Source organism: Amphiprion ocellaris, chromosome 14 (genome assembly GCF_022539595.1).
Source record: "Amphiprion ocellaris isolate individual 3 ecotype Okinawa chromosome 14, ASM2253959v1, whole genome shotgun sequence".
In the NCBI taxonomy this organism is placed as follows: domain Eukaryota; kingdom Metazoa; phylum Chordata; class Actinopteri; family Pomacentridae; genus Amphiprion; species Amphiprion ocellaris.
The window spans coordinates 8,358,389-8,371,082 of record NC_072779.1 but is presented as its reverse complement, the minus strand read 5'-3'; the positions used below and the strand labels follow the sequence as shown (position 1 = coordinate 8,371,082).

The 12,694-nt window shown below is 45.2% G+C and overlaps 1 protein-coding gene across 2 annotated transcripts; it reads left to right on the top strand.

Annotated features, from left to right (window-relative positions):
* Positions 1 to 7,319: 7,319 nt before the first annotated feature.
* On the top strand, positions 7,320 to 12,599 carry LOC111582684 (endosialin-like). Of its 2 annotated transcripts, XM_035957785.2 has the most exons (3): positions 7,320 to 7,559; positions 7,973 to 8,390; positions 10,079 to 12,599. In XM_035957785.2, exons 2-3 carry the CDS (start codon positions 7,976 to 7,978, stop codon positions 11,830 to 11,832), a joined length of 2,169 nt encoding a protein of 722 aa, XP_035813678.2. In that variant the 5' UTR covers positions 7,320 to 7,559; positions 7,973 to 7,975; the 3' UTR covers positions 11,833 to 12,599. The 2 variants fall into 2 exon arrangements, with proteins under 2 accessions (XP_035813678.2, XP_023147269.2); XM_023291501.3 differs by having other exon boundaries at positions 7,320 to 8,390.
* The last annotated feature ends 95 nt before the right edge of the window (positions 12,600 to 12,694 follow it).

The following is a 12,694-nucleotide window of genomic DNA, read 5'->3' as shown; positions in this document are numbered from 1 at the left end:
TGTCCCATTTATTTAATTGCTTCTTTTTTATGTCTTTTCTTTCTTTAATCTTCTTCTTTCTAGAATTTAACACCAACCTTAAATTTTGGGTCATTTTTAGACATTTTGAAAAGCTATAAACTCAAACAGCGTAACCCCAACAGAGCTGAAATTTGGCCAGGATGTACTCCAGTCATGGGTGATCAAAAGTTATCAAAACGCTCTGCAAAAGTCTGAGGGCGTGGAAATGGCGAGCCACGGAATGCGGCCATTTTGAAATATGATTCATATTTTGTCATTTTTGGACATTTCCAAAAATTATTAACTCAAACAGCGTAACGCTGAGAGAGCTCAAACTTGGTCAGGATGTACGCCAGTCATGGGTGATCAAATGTTATCAAAACGCTCCACAACAGTCTGAGGGCGTGGCCATGGTGACCACCAGAATTCGGCCATTTTGGATGTCTCGCCATGAAACAGGAAGTGCTGTCTAACTAGCCTGGACATGCATCAATCTGCCCCAAACTTTACATGTGTGATCAGAGTCCAGCCCTAATCACATCCATAGGTCGATATAGACTCACTGTCATAGCACCACCTGGCGGCCATTTTGAATTTCTCGCCATGAAACAGGAAGTCATGTCTAACTAGCCTGTACATGCTCCAATTTGTCTGAAATTTTACATGTATGATCAGAGTCCGGCCCTAATCACATCTTTGTGGCACTTGGTGGCCATTTTGGATTCCTCGCCATTAAACAGGAAGTGCTGTCTTACTAGCCTGTACATGCTCCAATTTGTCTGAAATTTTACATGTATGATCAGAGTCCAGCTCTAATCACATCTTTGTGCCACTTGGCGGCCATTTTGGATTTCTCGCCATGAAACAGGAAGTGCTGTGTAACCAGCCTGTACATGCTCCAATCTGCCTGAAATTTTACATGTATGATCAGAGTCCGGCCCTAATCACATCTTTGCACCACTTGGCGGCTATTTTGGATTTCTCGCCATGAAACAGGAAGTGCTGTGTAAGTAGCCTGTACATGCTCCAATCTGCCTGAAACTTTACTCTCTCAGTTGCAGCGCCTCCTGGTGGATATGCGTGGGCCAGTTGGGCTGCTCGGATGCGAGGACCCGTCCAACGCTGCTTGCAGCTTTTATTGGTTTAGTGGTTGGAAGTCAATAAAACATTAGCGTCAGTCAAATTGAATGCGTCAGTGGATGGAAGTGGTGGTTGCCTTGTGCTGCTCTTCACTTCACTGCAGCTCCATGGCTCCATCTGCTGGACGGACAGAAGTGCAGCAGCTGATGGCAGCTTCTTTGACCTCACGCTGCTGTCAGACCCCAGATTAGGGTTTATTTCAGATATATATAATAGAAAATAGTAATTAAAAAATAAGCTGATGTTGTATTTTTGCAGCAGTGAGTTTTACAGGGTTAAGAGCAACCAGTCAAAGGTTATTACTGAGGATTTTAAACAAAAACATTCAGGCAAACAGTTAACATCATAGGGTGCCTGACATGTTTGTTTTTTTTCCGGGTCGATACAGATTTTTTTTGTAATCAAGGAGATCAATAACCAAGATTTGGAATCACTACACATTTGCAGAAAAAATAAAGTTTTTGAACAGCACATAAAGTTAAGTTAAAATTAAAATAATCACGAGTTGCAGCCTTTGCTTATTTATGTTTTACATGCTGAAGTTGTCCTTCAGTGTTTCACTGATCAGATTGTGCTGTGGGCAGGAACAAGATCAGAGGGAGGCAGCTGCAGCAGACCCAAAGTAGTTTCACATTCATTTATCTGATCAGATTTCAGGGGGCTTTTTTTTTTTTTTTTTTTTTTTTTTTAAAGAAATGGGACCAATAATTGAAAACATGCTAAATATCAGATGGGATCATTGGTGTCACAGGACATCTGCAGACACAGGTCAAAGATTACAAGGAGTTTATTTAACGAATGAAACTAAAACCAACACAGAAAGGATAACTAAACCAAGGTGAAAACAAAAAGGGGAAACTAGACTCATTGTAGGAGAAAGGTTCTGGTTTCAAAGTCTCTGGTCTGGCAGAGAGCGGAAGAATGAAGAACCGGGCCTTCGTGGATTAAGGTGATTGAGAACAGGTGAATCAACCCCCACACCTGTGAGAGAGATGGATGGATGGATGGATGGATGGATGGATAGATAGGTAGGGAGGTCGATGGACCATAGATAGATGGATGGATAGGTAGATTCTGCAGTGGGGAAATTTTCAGTGTGGCAGTAGCAGATAGGAAAAAAGTAAAAAGAAAAGCAGCACTCAGTGCACAGATATAAATAGATGCTTTCTCCTTAGAGAAGAAATAGAAATGCTTGTAAAAAAAAAAAAAACCTTGTGAAATTGCACATATTGACTTATTTACATTTTATTGCAGTTACTTCATGGGTGATCTGAACTACTGGGAGCAGGTTTGATTGAACACAGTCTGACTGCTGCAGGAAGGAAGGACCTCCTTCAAACATTGTGGGTGAAGCAGTCTGTCCCTGAAGGAGCTGCCGGTGATGGTCCTGTTTCCTGCAGGGGGTGGGAGATGTCCTCCATGATAGACAACAGCTTTGTCATCATCCTCCTGTCTAACACCAGCCCAGGACAGAGCTTGCTTTCTTAACCAGTTTCTTTAGTCTCTTCCTGTCTGCAGCCGTGATGCTGCTGCTCCAGCAGACCACTCCATACAGGATGGCTGATACCACCACACAACCATAAAAGGTCCTCAGAATTGCTCCCTGCACCCCGAAGGACCTCAGTTTCCTGAGCAGGTGAAGTCTGTTCTGACCTTTCTTACACCGTGCGTTGGTGTTCTATCTCTAGACATGTTTGAATGTCTTTATCAATAAATGGTCAAACACATGTTGAGTGTCAGTTCAGCTCTTTGTTCCACACATGTATATGTTCCTATGTGATTGGTGTCTTGCAGTCAGTGTAAAGAATTGAAGCTGTCAGAGGCTTTCTGTGGTGAAGAGGCTGCAGGACATCAGCTGCTCCAACAGGTGATGCCTTTGTTCTTTGGCTCCAACCAGAACCAGCAATAAATCAGCATGAGCTGCAGCTTATCCACCTCATAGAGTGTATAATAAAGAAACCAAGAGGTTTTAGTTGATAGCTGTCTCTAGTGAATGACCAGCAGTGTCTTGTTCAGGTTGTGAGGAGAAGTAAAAAGCTTACAGCAGCTGGTATTCCCAGGTAGTCTCCCATCCAAATACTAACCAGGCCCAACCCTGCTTAGCTTTGCAGATCAGATGAGATTGGGTGTATTCAGTCTCAGAAACAAACCTACAATGTAAGTTCTGTACCTCACATGATTCAAATCTCCACTCACACCTTTTATTTGTCCTTTGATTGCTCCAGTACTGATTGATGCCATCATTTAAGCCAATTTACAACAACACCTTGTAGGAAATGTGGTGCAGAGGTAAGTTCTGTGCCTCACATGTTGAAGGGCCATGGTTCAAATCCCCACTCACACTTCTTATGTGTCCTTTGGATGCTCCAGTACTAATTGCTAGCATCATTTAAGCAAAGTTAGAGCAGCATCTTGTAGGACAGGTGGTGTAGAGGTAAGTTTTTTGCCTGGCATGTTGAAGGTCCCCGGTTGAAATCCACCTTAGTACCTTTATTATCTTCACCTCCTTAATAGTTTTGTGTACCATCATTTACGAAAACTAACAGTTACACCCAGTAGGAAGGATAGCGCAGTGGTAAGTTATCTGCCTCTCATCCAGGGGGTTTTTGGTTCGAATCCAGCCCAGGGCTCTTTTGACACTTTATAAGATAAGATAAAGATAAGATAAAGTTCTTTATTTCTCCCCACTCCAGGGGAAATTTACATTGTTACAGCAGCTTTATTTACAATATATACATACTTTGGCTGTATGACAACCTCTTTCAACCATCATTACAACAAAGTCCACGAAGGACCTTGTGTGAAAGATAGCTCACACATAGGTTGTGTGTCTGTCATGTGGAGGGTCATGGTTCGAATCCCCACTGGGAACCTTGCGGAGGACGATAGTGGAGTGGAAAGGTTGTGGTCTGTGGTGTGGAGTGTCAGTGGATTGGAGTTGAAGGGTGGTTCCTGTAAAACCAAGAAGTTGTTGGAAAAGGCAAAGAGCGCAAAGAGCGCAAAGAGCGCAAAGAGCGCAAAGAGCGCAAAGAGCGCAAAGAGCGCAAAGAGCGCAAAGAGCGCAAAGAGCGCAAAGAGCGCAAAGAGCGCAAAGAGCGCAAAGAGCGCAAAGAGCGCAAAGAGCGCAAAGAGCGCAAAGAGCGCAAAGAGCGCAAAGAGCGCAAAGAGCGCAAAGAGCGCAAAGAGCGCAAAGAGCGCAAAGAGCGCAAAGAGCGCAAAGAGCGCAAAGACATCTTTTTGCCACTTGGCGGCCATTTTGGATTTCTCGCCATGAAACAGGAAGTGCTGTGTAAGTAGCCTCTACATGGTCCAATCTGCCTGAAACTTGACTCTCTCAGTTACAGCACCTCCTGGTGGATATGAGTGGGCAAGCCGGGCCGCTCGGATGCGAGGACCCGTCCAACGCTGCTTGCAGCTTTAATTTAATATGAATAAACAACTGGATTGGAATGAAATTTGGTGCAGATGTCCATGTTCCCCAACACAAGAATTTTTAATACCTGTGGTGATCTTTTGACTTTTTACCAAGAAATATTCAACCTCAGCTTGATTTGTGATGACGGCCAGCATAGTTAACATCCTATTTGCTGATGCTCCATTAGTGTACCCAAGTACAGGCGTACAGAGCTACAGTGTTTCCTCTAGATTCTTAATCTGGTATAATGCAGGTCATATGTTCTTCCCAGGGAAAGAAAAGTGCCTAAAGTCAAGAATCACCATACGAGGTTTGATGGTGTCCAAAGAGCAACAAATTAAGAACAGCTATTGCATTGTTAGAAACAGAATTAGTGTTTGAAGTGAAACGGAGAGGCTTCAGAGCTGGAAGGTAGAGCTCAGCAGCTTGGAAGCGAGAAGCTGAGAAAATACCAGATCCAGTCATGATATGTGGCAAGTGGCTAGGAGTCAAGGAGGTAGAAAGCAGGCTGTAACCTTGGAGGCGACAAGTCTAAAATCAGCAGGTCTGTATGTTCCATTAGAGGTCTTTGGGTTGGGAGATAGAGCAGCCTGGACACACTGTATGTGGATTAATGTGAACGAGGGGAATTGGGAGCTCAGGACTATGGAAAGGAGAGGTTTTGTCTGTTCTATCAATTACATTTCTGGAATGTGTCTCTGGGGGTGTGGCTGTCTGGGCAGGGGGAGGGGCCAAGCAGGCCGAATGATAGAATAAACAGACTGAGAGTGGGAGGTTTGAGGTGAAAAAAAACTGGGGTTCTGGAGGAGAGATTGCTGATTTGCCCAAATAATGACACTTAAAAAAGAGAGGGGAGACAGAGGAGATAAGGAAAGGGAGGAGAGCAAAGGGATGCAAGGAGGGAGAGGAGGGACAAGGGGGATGAAAGAATAATAAGGAAAGGGAGAGAGCTGAGGATGGGGGTAGTCCAAGAAAAGCAGAAAAAGATAGGAGGAGGATGAGGGGATGTGGAGAAGGAGGTGGGGGAACAAAACCAAAAGGCTCTTTAGGTTCTCCAGGATCCTGAGGTTTTATGTTTGTTCTCCCTCTACTTTCAATGACTGTTACATAACTGGAAAAGACTGCTGAATAGTAAAATTGTATATATTCTGCCTGCCAAAACCAACACGCCACAGCCAGCCGGCTCATCTGCTGTACACAGAGAGAACACAGACTTGGATGACCGCCGGCTGTGGCTAATAATTGATGCGACTGCACGTACAGCGTGACTTTTCCATCCCATCATCCTTTTGTTAGGAGGCCGAATGGATGCTGTCAGTTCTAAAATTGTATTAAACAGCCCATTCCACGTCAGACTGAGTGGAAAGTTGCAGGATATAACAATGACATAAAGCTGCATGAATTTTTTTGTGGCGAGTCACACTTCTCAGAGAGAAATTTGATGTGAGGTTTTATTGTTTGGCCAAGCAGATTCCCACTTATTGTTGAACAATTTCGTCTGTTTGCATATGGTAGACCTTAATTAACAGTCTTCTCAACCAGTTGTTTGAGTCTTTCACCTTCCCTTCAGGACTTGAATCCTCAAATCATGGGTTTGCATCGCATTCACTGCCGTTGATCTCAACGGAGAGACTCAAAGAAGAATTTTAAAACAATGATATTTTTCTTTGGAAAATCCAAACTCAGCCTTTTGACTTTGCTCCAGACGGGCCATTCATGGCGGACAGATCGTGTGACAGCAGTGGAGGTACCCCCCAGTCGATGCTCCCCAGCTACTGAGAGGTCAAGCTGATGCACATCTGGCATTTCCTGTTTCCTTCTCCTCCATATGCCCCCGAGTGGCAGCCACAAACACACACACACACACACACACACACACACACACACACACACACACACACACACACACATAGTGAAGAACACTTACTCATACACTTAGACATCTGTACCCATATGAAGGTATTTTCTAACACATGAGAATGAACGCTCTCTCTCTCTCTCTCTCTCTCTCTCTCTCTCTCTCTCTCTCTCTCTCACACACACACACACACACACACACACACACACACACACAATATGCAGACTCCGACAGGTATTCCATACTCAAATGTTTCCATTGGACTGTAAAAAGTTCCAGCTGGCATGTGCTTGGTAGAAAGACAGAAAAAAAAAGAAGAGAAAAGGGAGGAGGGGTGTCAGAAAAATAGAGAATGGCTTGAAAGGTGGAGGTAAAGAGGGAGGTGAAGAAAGAAGGAGGTGAAGAGAGAAATAAAGAGAAAGAAAAACAATGAGAGGCTGATAGAGAACAGAAGGAGACAGATGGTGGAGGACAGTAGGGAGAAGAAGAAGAAGAGGAAGAAGGGGGGAGAGAATCTGTGCATCTCACAAGCTGACAAACTCTTTCCACTCCTGTGGATGCTGAGCAGCGTGCACGACTTACAGTGTGCATGTGTGTGTGTGTGTGTGTGTGTGTGTGTGTGTGTGTGTGTGTGTGTGTGTGTGTGTGTGTGTGTGTGTGTCTAAAGCCATCAGCAAGATGGGGGACAGAATGGTGCCGTATGGTTTTCATAACTCTCCGAGAGTTTTCAATTCTGCTAACACCCCCCCACCTCCATCCAACCCCGTCCACCCCTCCAGTCTACCCTTATACACTCGCACGCTTTACCAGCCCCCTCTTCCAAAAACACACAATTCTTTTTCCTCTACGTCGACTCCCCCCCTTCTCTTCACCCTCCCCCATCTCTCTCCTCTTTCTGAGGTTCAGTCAGAAAGCCAACTTTGCAGAGGCAAGAAAGCCCCGGCAAGATCAGATACAGTTCAGGGCTTCTGTCACTGAAATTTATTAAATTTATAATTGGACTCTACTGAACTTTTTTGGACATTGGTTGCCCCATTCACCACTTTTTGAATCTGATACCTCATTGGACTGTATTTTGGACTGTTACTGGACTCAACTGGACTTTCTGAGGATTCCATTAGACTCCATTGGTTTCAGTTTTATAAAGTAGGTTCTGTTCAAATTCTGCTTGACTGTGGCAGCGGTACTGATATTTTGAATGGAGGTTTATCTATTCTGCACTGTAGGGCTGTTTGAGTAGGAGCGTGGGCCAACTAAGGTAAATAAAGGTAAACAGATGCCAGTCCTGGACTTATCTGCCTCAGGTTGCTTTGACTGAAAGGTCTTTTATACTAGATTATTTATTGAAAAACACTAACAGGGTACAAAAAAGTAAGACAAGTCTGGAGTTGCAGGTTGCAGTCTGAAAAACTAACAAATAAGATTCAATTTAGATCAGGTTTGCTTCAACAAGAGGCCAGACAAGATAGTTCTTATCAGTTATTAGGTTATTTATTTTGACAGCAAGGTTAGGATAGCTAATTGAATGTTGGCTTAGTTTAGACCTCATGTCTTGGCAGAGGATGCAAAAGATCATCAGCAGCAGCTGCAGCAGCATGAGTCTCTTGAGCGTCTTATGGCTGCTGACAGTCTGTCTGGCTCCTGGAAGCCAAGGCCAGAGGCTGAGGGAGGCGGAGGGGGAGCAGCCAGGAGGCAAGGCTCAGCTGGCGGAGAGAGACGCACTCTGCCACCAGGAGGGATGCTACGCTGTCTTCCTCCAGAAGAGAACCTTCAGGGAGGCTGGGCGGAGCTGCCGGGAGCGAGGTGGGACCCTGGCAACAATGCACACTCACGAGGCAGCGGGTGTGGTCCACGAGCTGCTGTCGGCCATCGAGACGCAGGGGTCCAGGTTGAGGCTTCGGCTCTGGATCGGGCTGCACAGACCTCCACGCCAGTGTTCATCCACCCGACCGCTCAGAGGATTCGTCTGGGTCACAGGCAAAGTCCTTTTTGACATTTGACCTTTCACTGTTTGTAATATCGACCTTTGGCACTAGATCACACTTATTTTTAAAATGTGTTTTAACAAGTGAGTTCAGATAAAACGGCCCAGAAGCTGAGAAAAACACCTAATAGTCCAATTACAATTAAGCACCCCAGTAAAATTTTAAAGATCAGTGCAATCAAAGCTAATGAGAAAAAAAGGTTTCTACTATGGAAAATCTGAGTCATTATAATGAAGGCTTAAAAACTCATTAGTTGGCTAACTACCTACTTTATTAAATTGACTCTGGTAGGTTTCCAGTCTAAACTATACAAAACTAAATGAACTAATACTACAAGGATTTAAGTTAAATACATGCAGATCCAAGACACAACAGACTTTTGCATCTTGTCTGATGATGTCTTCTGTAAATACACAGCAAAAAAAAACACCCACAGAGGTCTCACACTATATTGTCAAATTATGGTGTCAAAGCATTGTGCGGCCCCCCACCCTGATGTATCAGTCAGACTTTGGTACCCAGGCCAACCTCCAGAGCTCCACACCAACCGGATGGTTATTCACTTTACTGCTTTTGTTTCACAGAGACAGAGCTGGCTCAGCAGTTGAAGTTCATCCCTTTTTGACCTCATTGCTGCTCCTCAGCCTGATTTATTCATTATACAAACTTCACCCACTAAAAAACAGATGGAGTTTCTGTCACTTAAAGCGACTGCCTTGGTTTACACTTAGAGAAGACGTTAAATTTTCAAGAGTTATGTGGTTGGCCTACTCCCCCCCCCCCCCCCCCCCCCCCCCCCCCCCGCCGTAATGGCAACAAGTTATGCAGATAGTTGTGGTTTTATTTACCCAATGCTTCAAAAATAACAGCCTCATTATGGATTTGAGTGGACATTTATTGGTGTTGGACACAGCATTAACAAATTGCATTTAAAAAATTAAACAGCTGGTTTTCTTTTGAATTTATTTTTTTGCAAAAAGTGCTGTATTTACAATGTGCATGCACTGACAGGTCTGCCATGCATATTGTAAAGTTCAAACTCTACACCAATAGCACGTGTACATCCATAAACCCAAATATTTCAATGTGGACCAACTTTAACCTTTCATTGAGTGTTTTATATAGAAGTTACTCCAACTGTAGCACATTTCCGAGAAAGTAAACAAGCATCTTGAAGGTTATTGCGGCTGCCTGCTTGTTAACAAGCTATTTAGAGGTAAGCCTCTCCCTCTTATTGTTGGGGGGACTGATCCTACCTCCATCAATGGAAACAACAGAGGGGCCACAGGATGCTGCTGCTACAAAAATAACTGTGGCATTTTAAAGCCCATGTGTGTCACATTTGAATGTTTTGGACTTTGGCGACTCCTTGTGGTAGTATTGAAAAAAGCAGACAGCAAAGTGGTGCAACCCCCACCTACACAAATCAGATTAAAGTGTAGACTACATTGCACAGACTGTCTTTCTACAACAGAATATTTTTGCAGTCAGAATAATTTCAAAGACAATTAAAACAGATTGAGATTTTACTCATGGCAGCTTTCATCACTTTACTTTAAAGTGCTCCACTTTAAATGAGCTGCAATTCCCAAAAAAAGCAAATAGGTTGTTAAAAAAAAAATAGAAAATAGGAAGGATGGACTTTTACTAAGATGGCCCTTGTCTTTATCTTTCCAACAGGAGACCAGGACGGTCAGTTCACTAACTGGCTCCGTGAGGACACCCCTGGGACTTGTGCAGCTCCTCGCTGTGTGGCCATGACTGTCCACACTTCTGAGAACGGGCGCGAGAGCAAAGACAACTTCCGGTGGGTTGACGGCTCCTGTGCACTACCTTTGGATGGTTACGTTTGCCAGTACAACTACAAGGGAATGTGTCCACCACTGGAGGACGAGGGCAGAGGTCCGGCTCTGTACACCACCCCATTTCACCTTGTCAGCTCCCTACTGACTCATGTGCCCTACGGCTCTGTGGCAGCACTGCCATGCCCTGCAGACAGCACAGACCCCGACGCTCCGGCTGAGCAGACAGTGTTGTGCATGGAGAGAGATGATGAGACGGTGGGCTGGTCCAGGGACACCCCGCTCTGTTCGTCCAGTACAACACCACAGAACCAGGACTGGTGCAGCGGGGACCATAAATGCGAGCACTTTTGCCAGAACACAGACACAGATTACTACTGCTACTGCTCTGAGGGCTTCACGATAGATGAGGACGGCTACAGCTGCAGACCTGACCCCCTGAGCCCAACCGACCCACCTGAGCTGTCCTCCGACTCTGCCGGTTCCACCGAAGAGCCTCACATGAGGGAGGTCTGTGTGGAGGCAGGGTGTGAATATGACTGCATGGAGACGCCTCGGGGCGTTCGCTGTATCTGCCCACCTGGCTACCAAATGGGTCCAGACGGCCGTGGATGTTCTGACGTGGACGAATGTCAACAGCAGCCATGTCCACAGCTCTGTGTCAACATTCCAGGCACCTTCCACTGTACCTGCCACCAGGGGTATCAGCCAGATGATGAGGGCGAGTGTGTGGACATTGACGAGTGCCTCGATGAGGCCAGTTGTGAAGGCTTCTGTGAGAACACAGTGGGGTCCTTCACGTGTCTGTGTAACCCCGGCTATGAGTTTGGCAGCGACGGAGAGTGTGTGGATGTAGATGAGTGTGTTGGGGAGTCACCCTGCCAGCAGCAGTGTCTCAACTATGTGGGAGGCTACCAGTGTTTCTGTGACAACGGCTATGACCTGCAGTCGGATGGACTCACCTGCCAGCCTTCGCCTGATGATGAAGAATACTCCACCCTGACCCCTGACCCCAGTGACTCTGCTCACTCACCTGACTTGTACCCTAACCACGACATTCCCTGGTCCACCTCATTCACCCCTGACCCGAACTTCGAAGCTGACACAAACTTTGACGTCGACTGGCTGACTGAAGCCCCCGAGGCTCTTTCCCCTGACATGGCTCATGGCTCAGATAACCACCTAAACCCTTGGGATGCCCTGTCACCCAGGCGATATCAGACAGCCCCACCCACAACGCAAAAAGACAGCACAGGCAACGAAATTGATAATGAGGCTGAAGCTAAATCGGGAAGTAGAGGAGCTAGTGGTGCGGCGGGAGCCGAGACTTCAAATGGGTCGGCCCCTGAGACTGGAGAGGCAGAGGAACCAAAGATTGATAATACAGAGGACACCAGCAGCAGTGAAGAGGTCGGGGATGGATCTGCTGCAGGTAAACGAAAGCACGACAAGAGTTGGCTGCTTGTGGCCCTGCTGGTGCCTCTTTGTGTGTTCCTTGTGGTCATGCTGGCTTTGGGGATCGTCTACTGCACTAGCTGTGCTGTGGACAAGAGCTTCAGCTTCTCGGACTGCTATCGCTGGATACTCCCTACGACACCTCCTGACAGAAGGGATGGCAAAACCCAAGCATGAACCCTAAAATAAACACACAGATGTGTTAAAGGCGATGATGTCTGTTAGCACTTCTCTTGTGGTGCAGGACTGGTCACTAAAACTACAATCTGGATATAATGCAGCTGACCGACTCTCCCACTCATCAAGGAAAACTTAAAGTCCCTCTCTCTTAAAAACTCATCTGTGTATCAATGTTACTTATTTAGAAGTTTTTTGTTTTGTTTTGTTTTTTTCCATGAAAGTCATCCTTCCTGCCTTAAAACTGTTGCTTCCTCTAGTGTGCAGATCTTTGAAGTCGCCGCCTCTTCACCTCTCCACCTCTCCACTCCCTGCATCTCGAGCACACTAGCTCACCTACGACTCTGCTCAAAACACTGTAAAACTGCTCTGCACTACAGAGTGGCAAGTTGAAATATTGGAGTAATACATGTTGGAACTGGAAATCGACTCTGAAGAAGAAAAATGTACAGAAAGTACTCTGCAAGTTGACATGATTTGAGTTTGTTACATATGAAGGCTGAATCTGTGTTGTTGAGACTGTCATCGGTAGGTTCAAGGTGGAAACACTCATCCATGGCATTGACTGCTTCTTATTCTGCTCATGATGTGTCTTTTTGCATATGAAAAACACCATATGGACATGTTAACAAGGTTAAAAAGAACAACATCACAAAACCTTGATTTTCACCAGAGGGGGGCTTTAAGACTTTCTGTTGCACAGCCTTTGTAAATAATTCACTCTCTCATGTTCTTAAAAATTCAATAAAACCTTTAAACTGATCAAATACTGTGTGGTTTGTTAGCCTATCTTGGTTAAAATAGAAAGTGATGCCTAATCGTGGAGATGTGGAGTTTAAAATGTGTGTGGAAAGAATGTGTG

Coding starts and splice junctions, on each gene's coding strand:
- LOC111582684 (XM_023291501.3), top strand. CDS start 7,961: ATGTCTTGGCAGAGGATGCAAAAGATCATCAGCAGCAGCTGCAGCAGC. Junction 8,391..10,078: donor AGGATTCGTCTGGGTCACAG/GCAAAGTCCTTT, acceptor TCTTTCCAACAG/GAGACCAGGACGGTCAGTTC.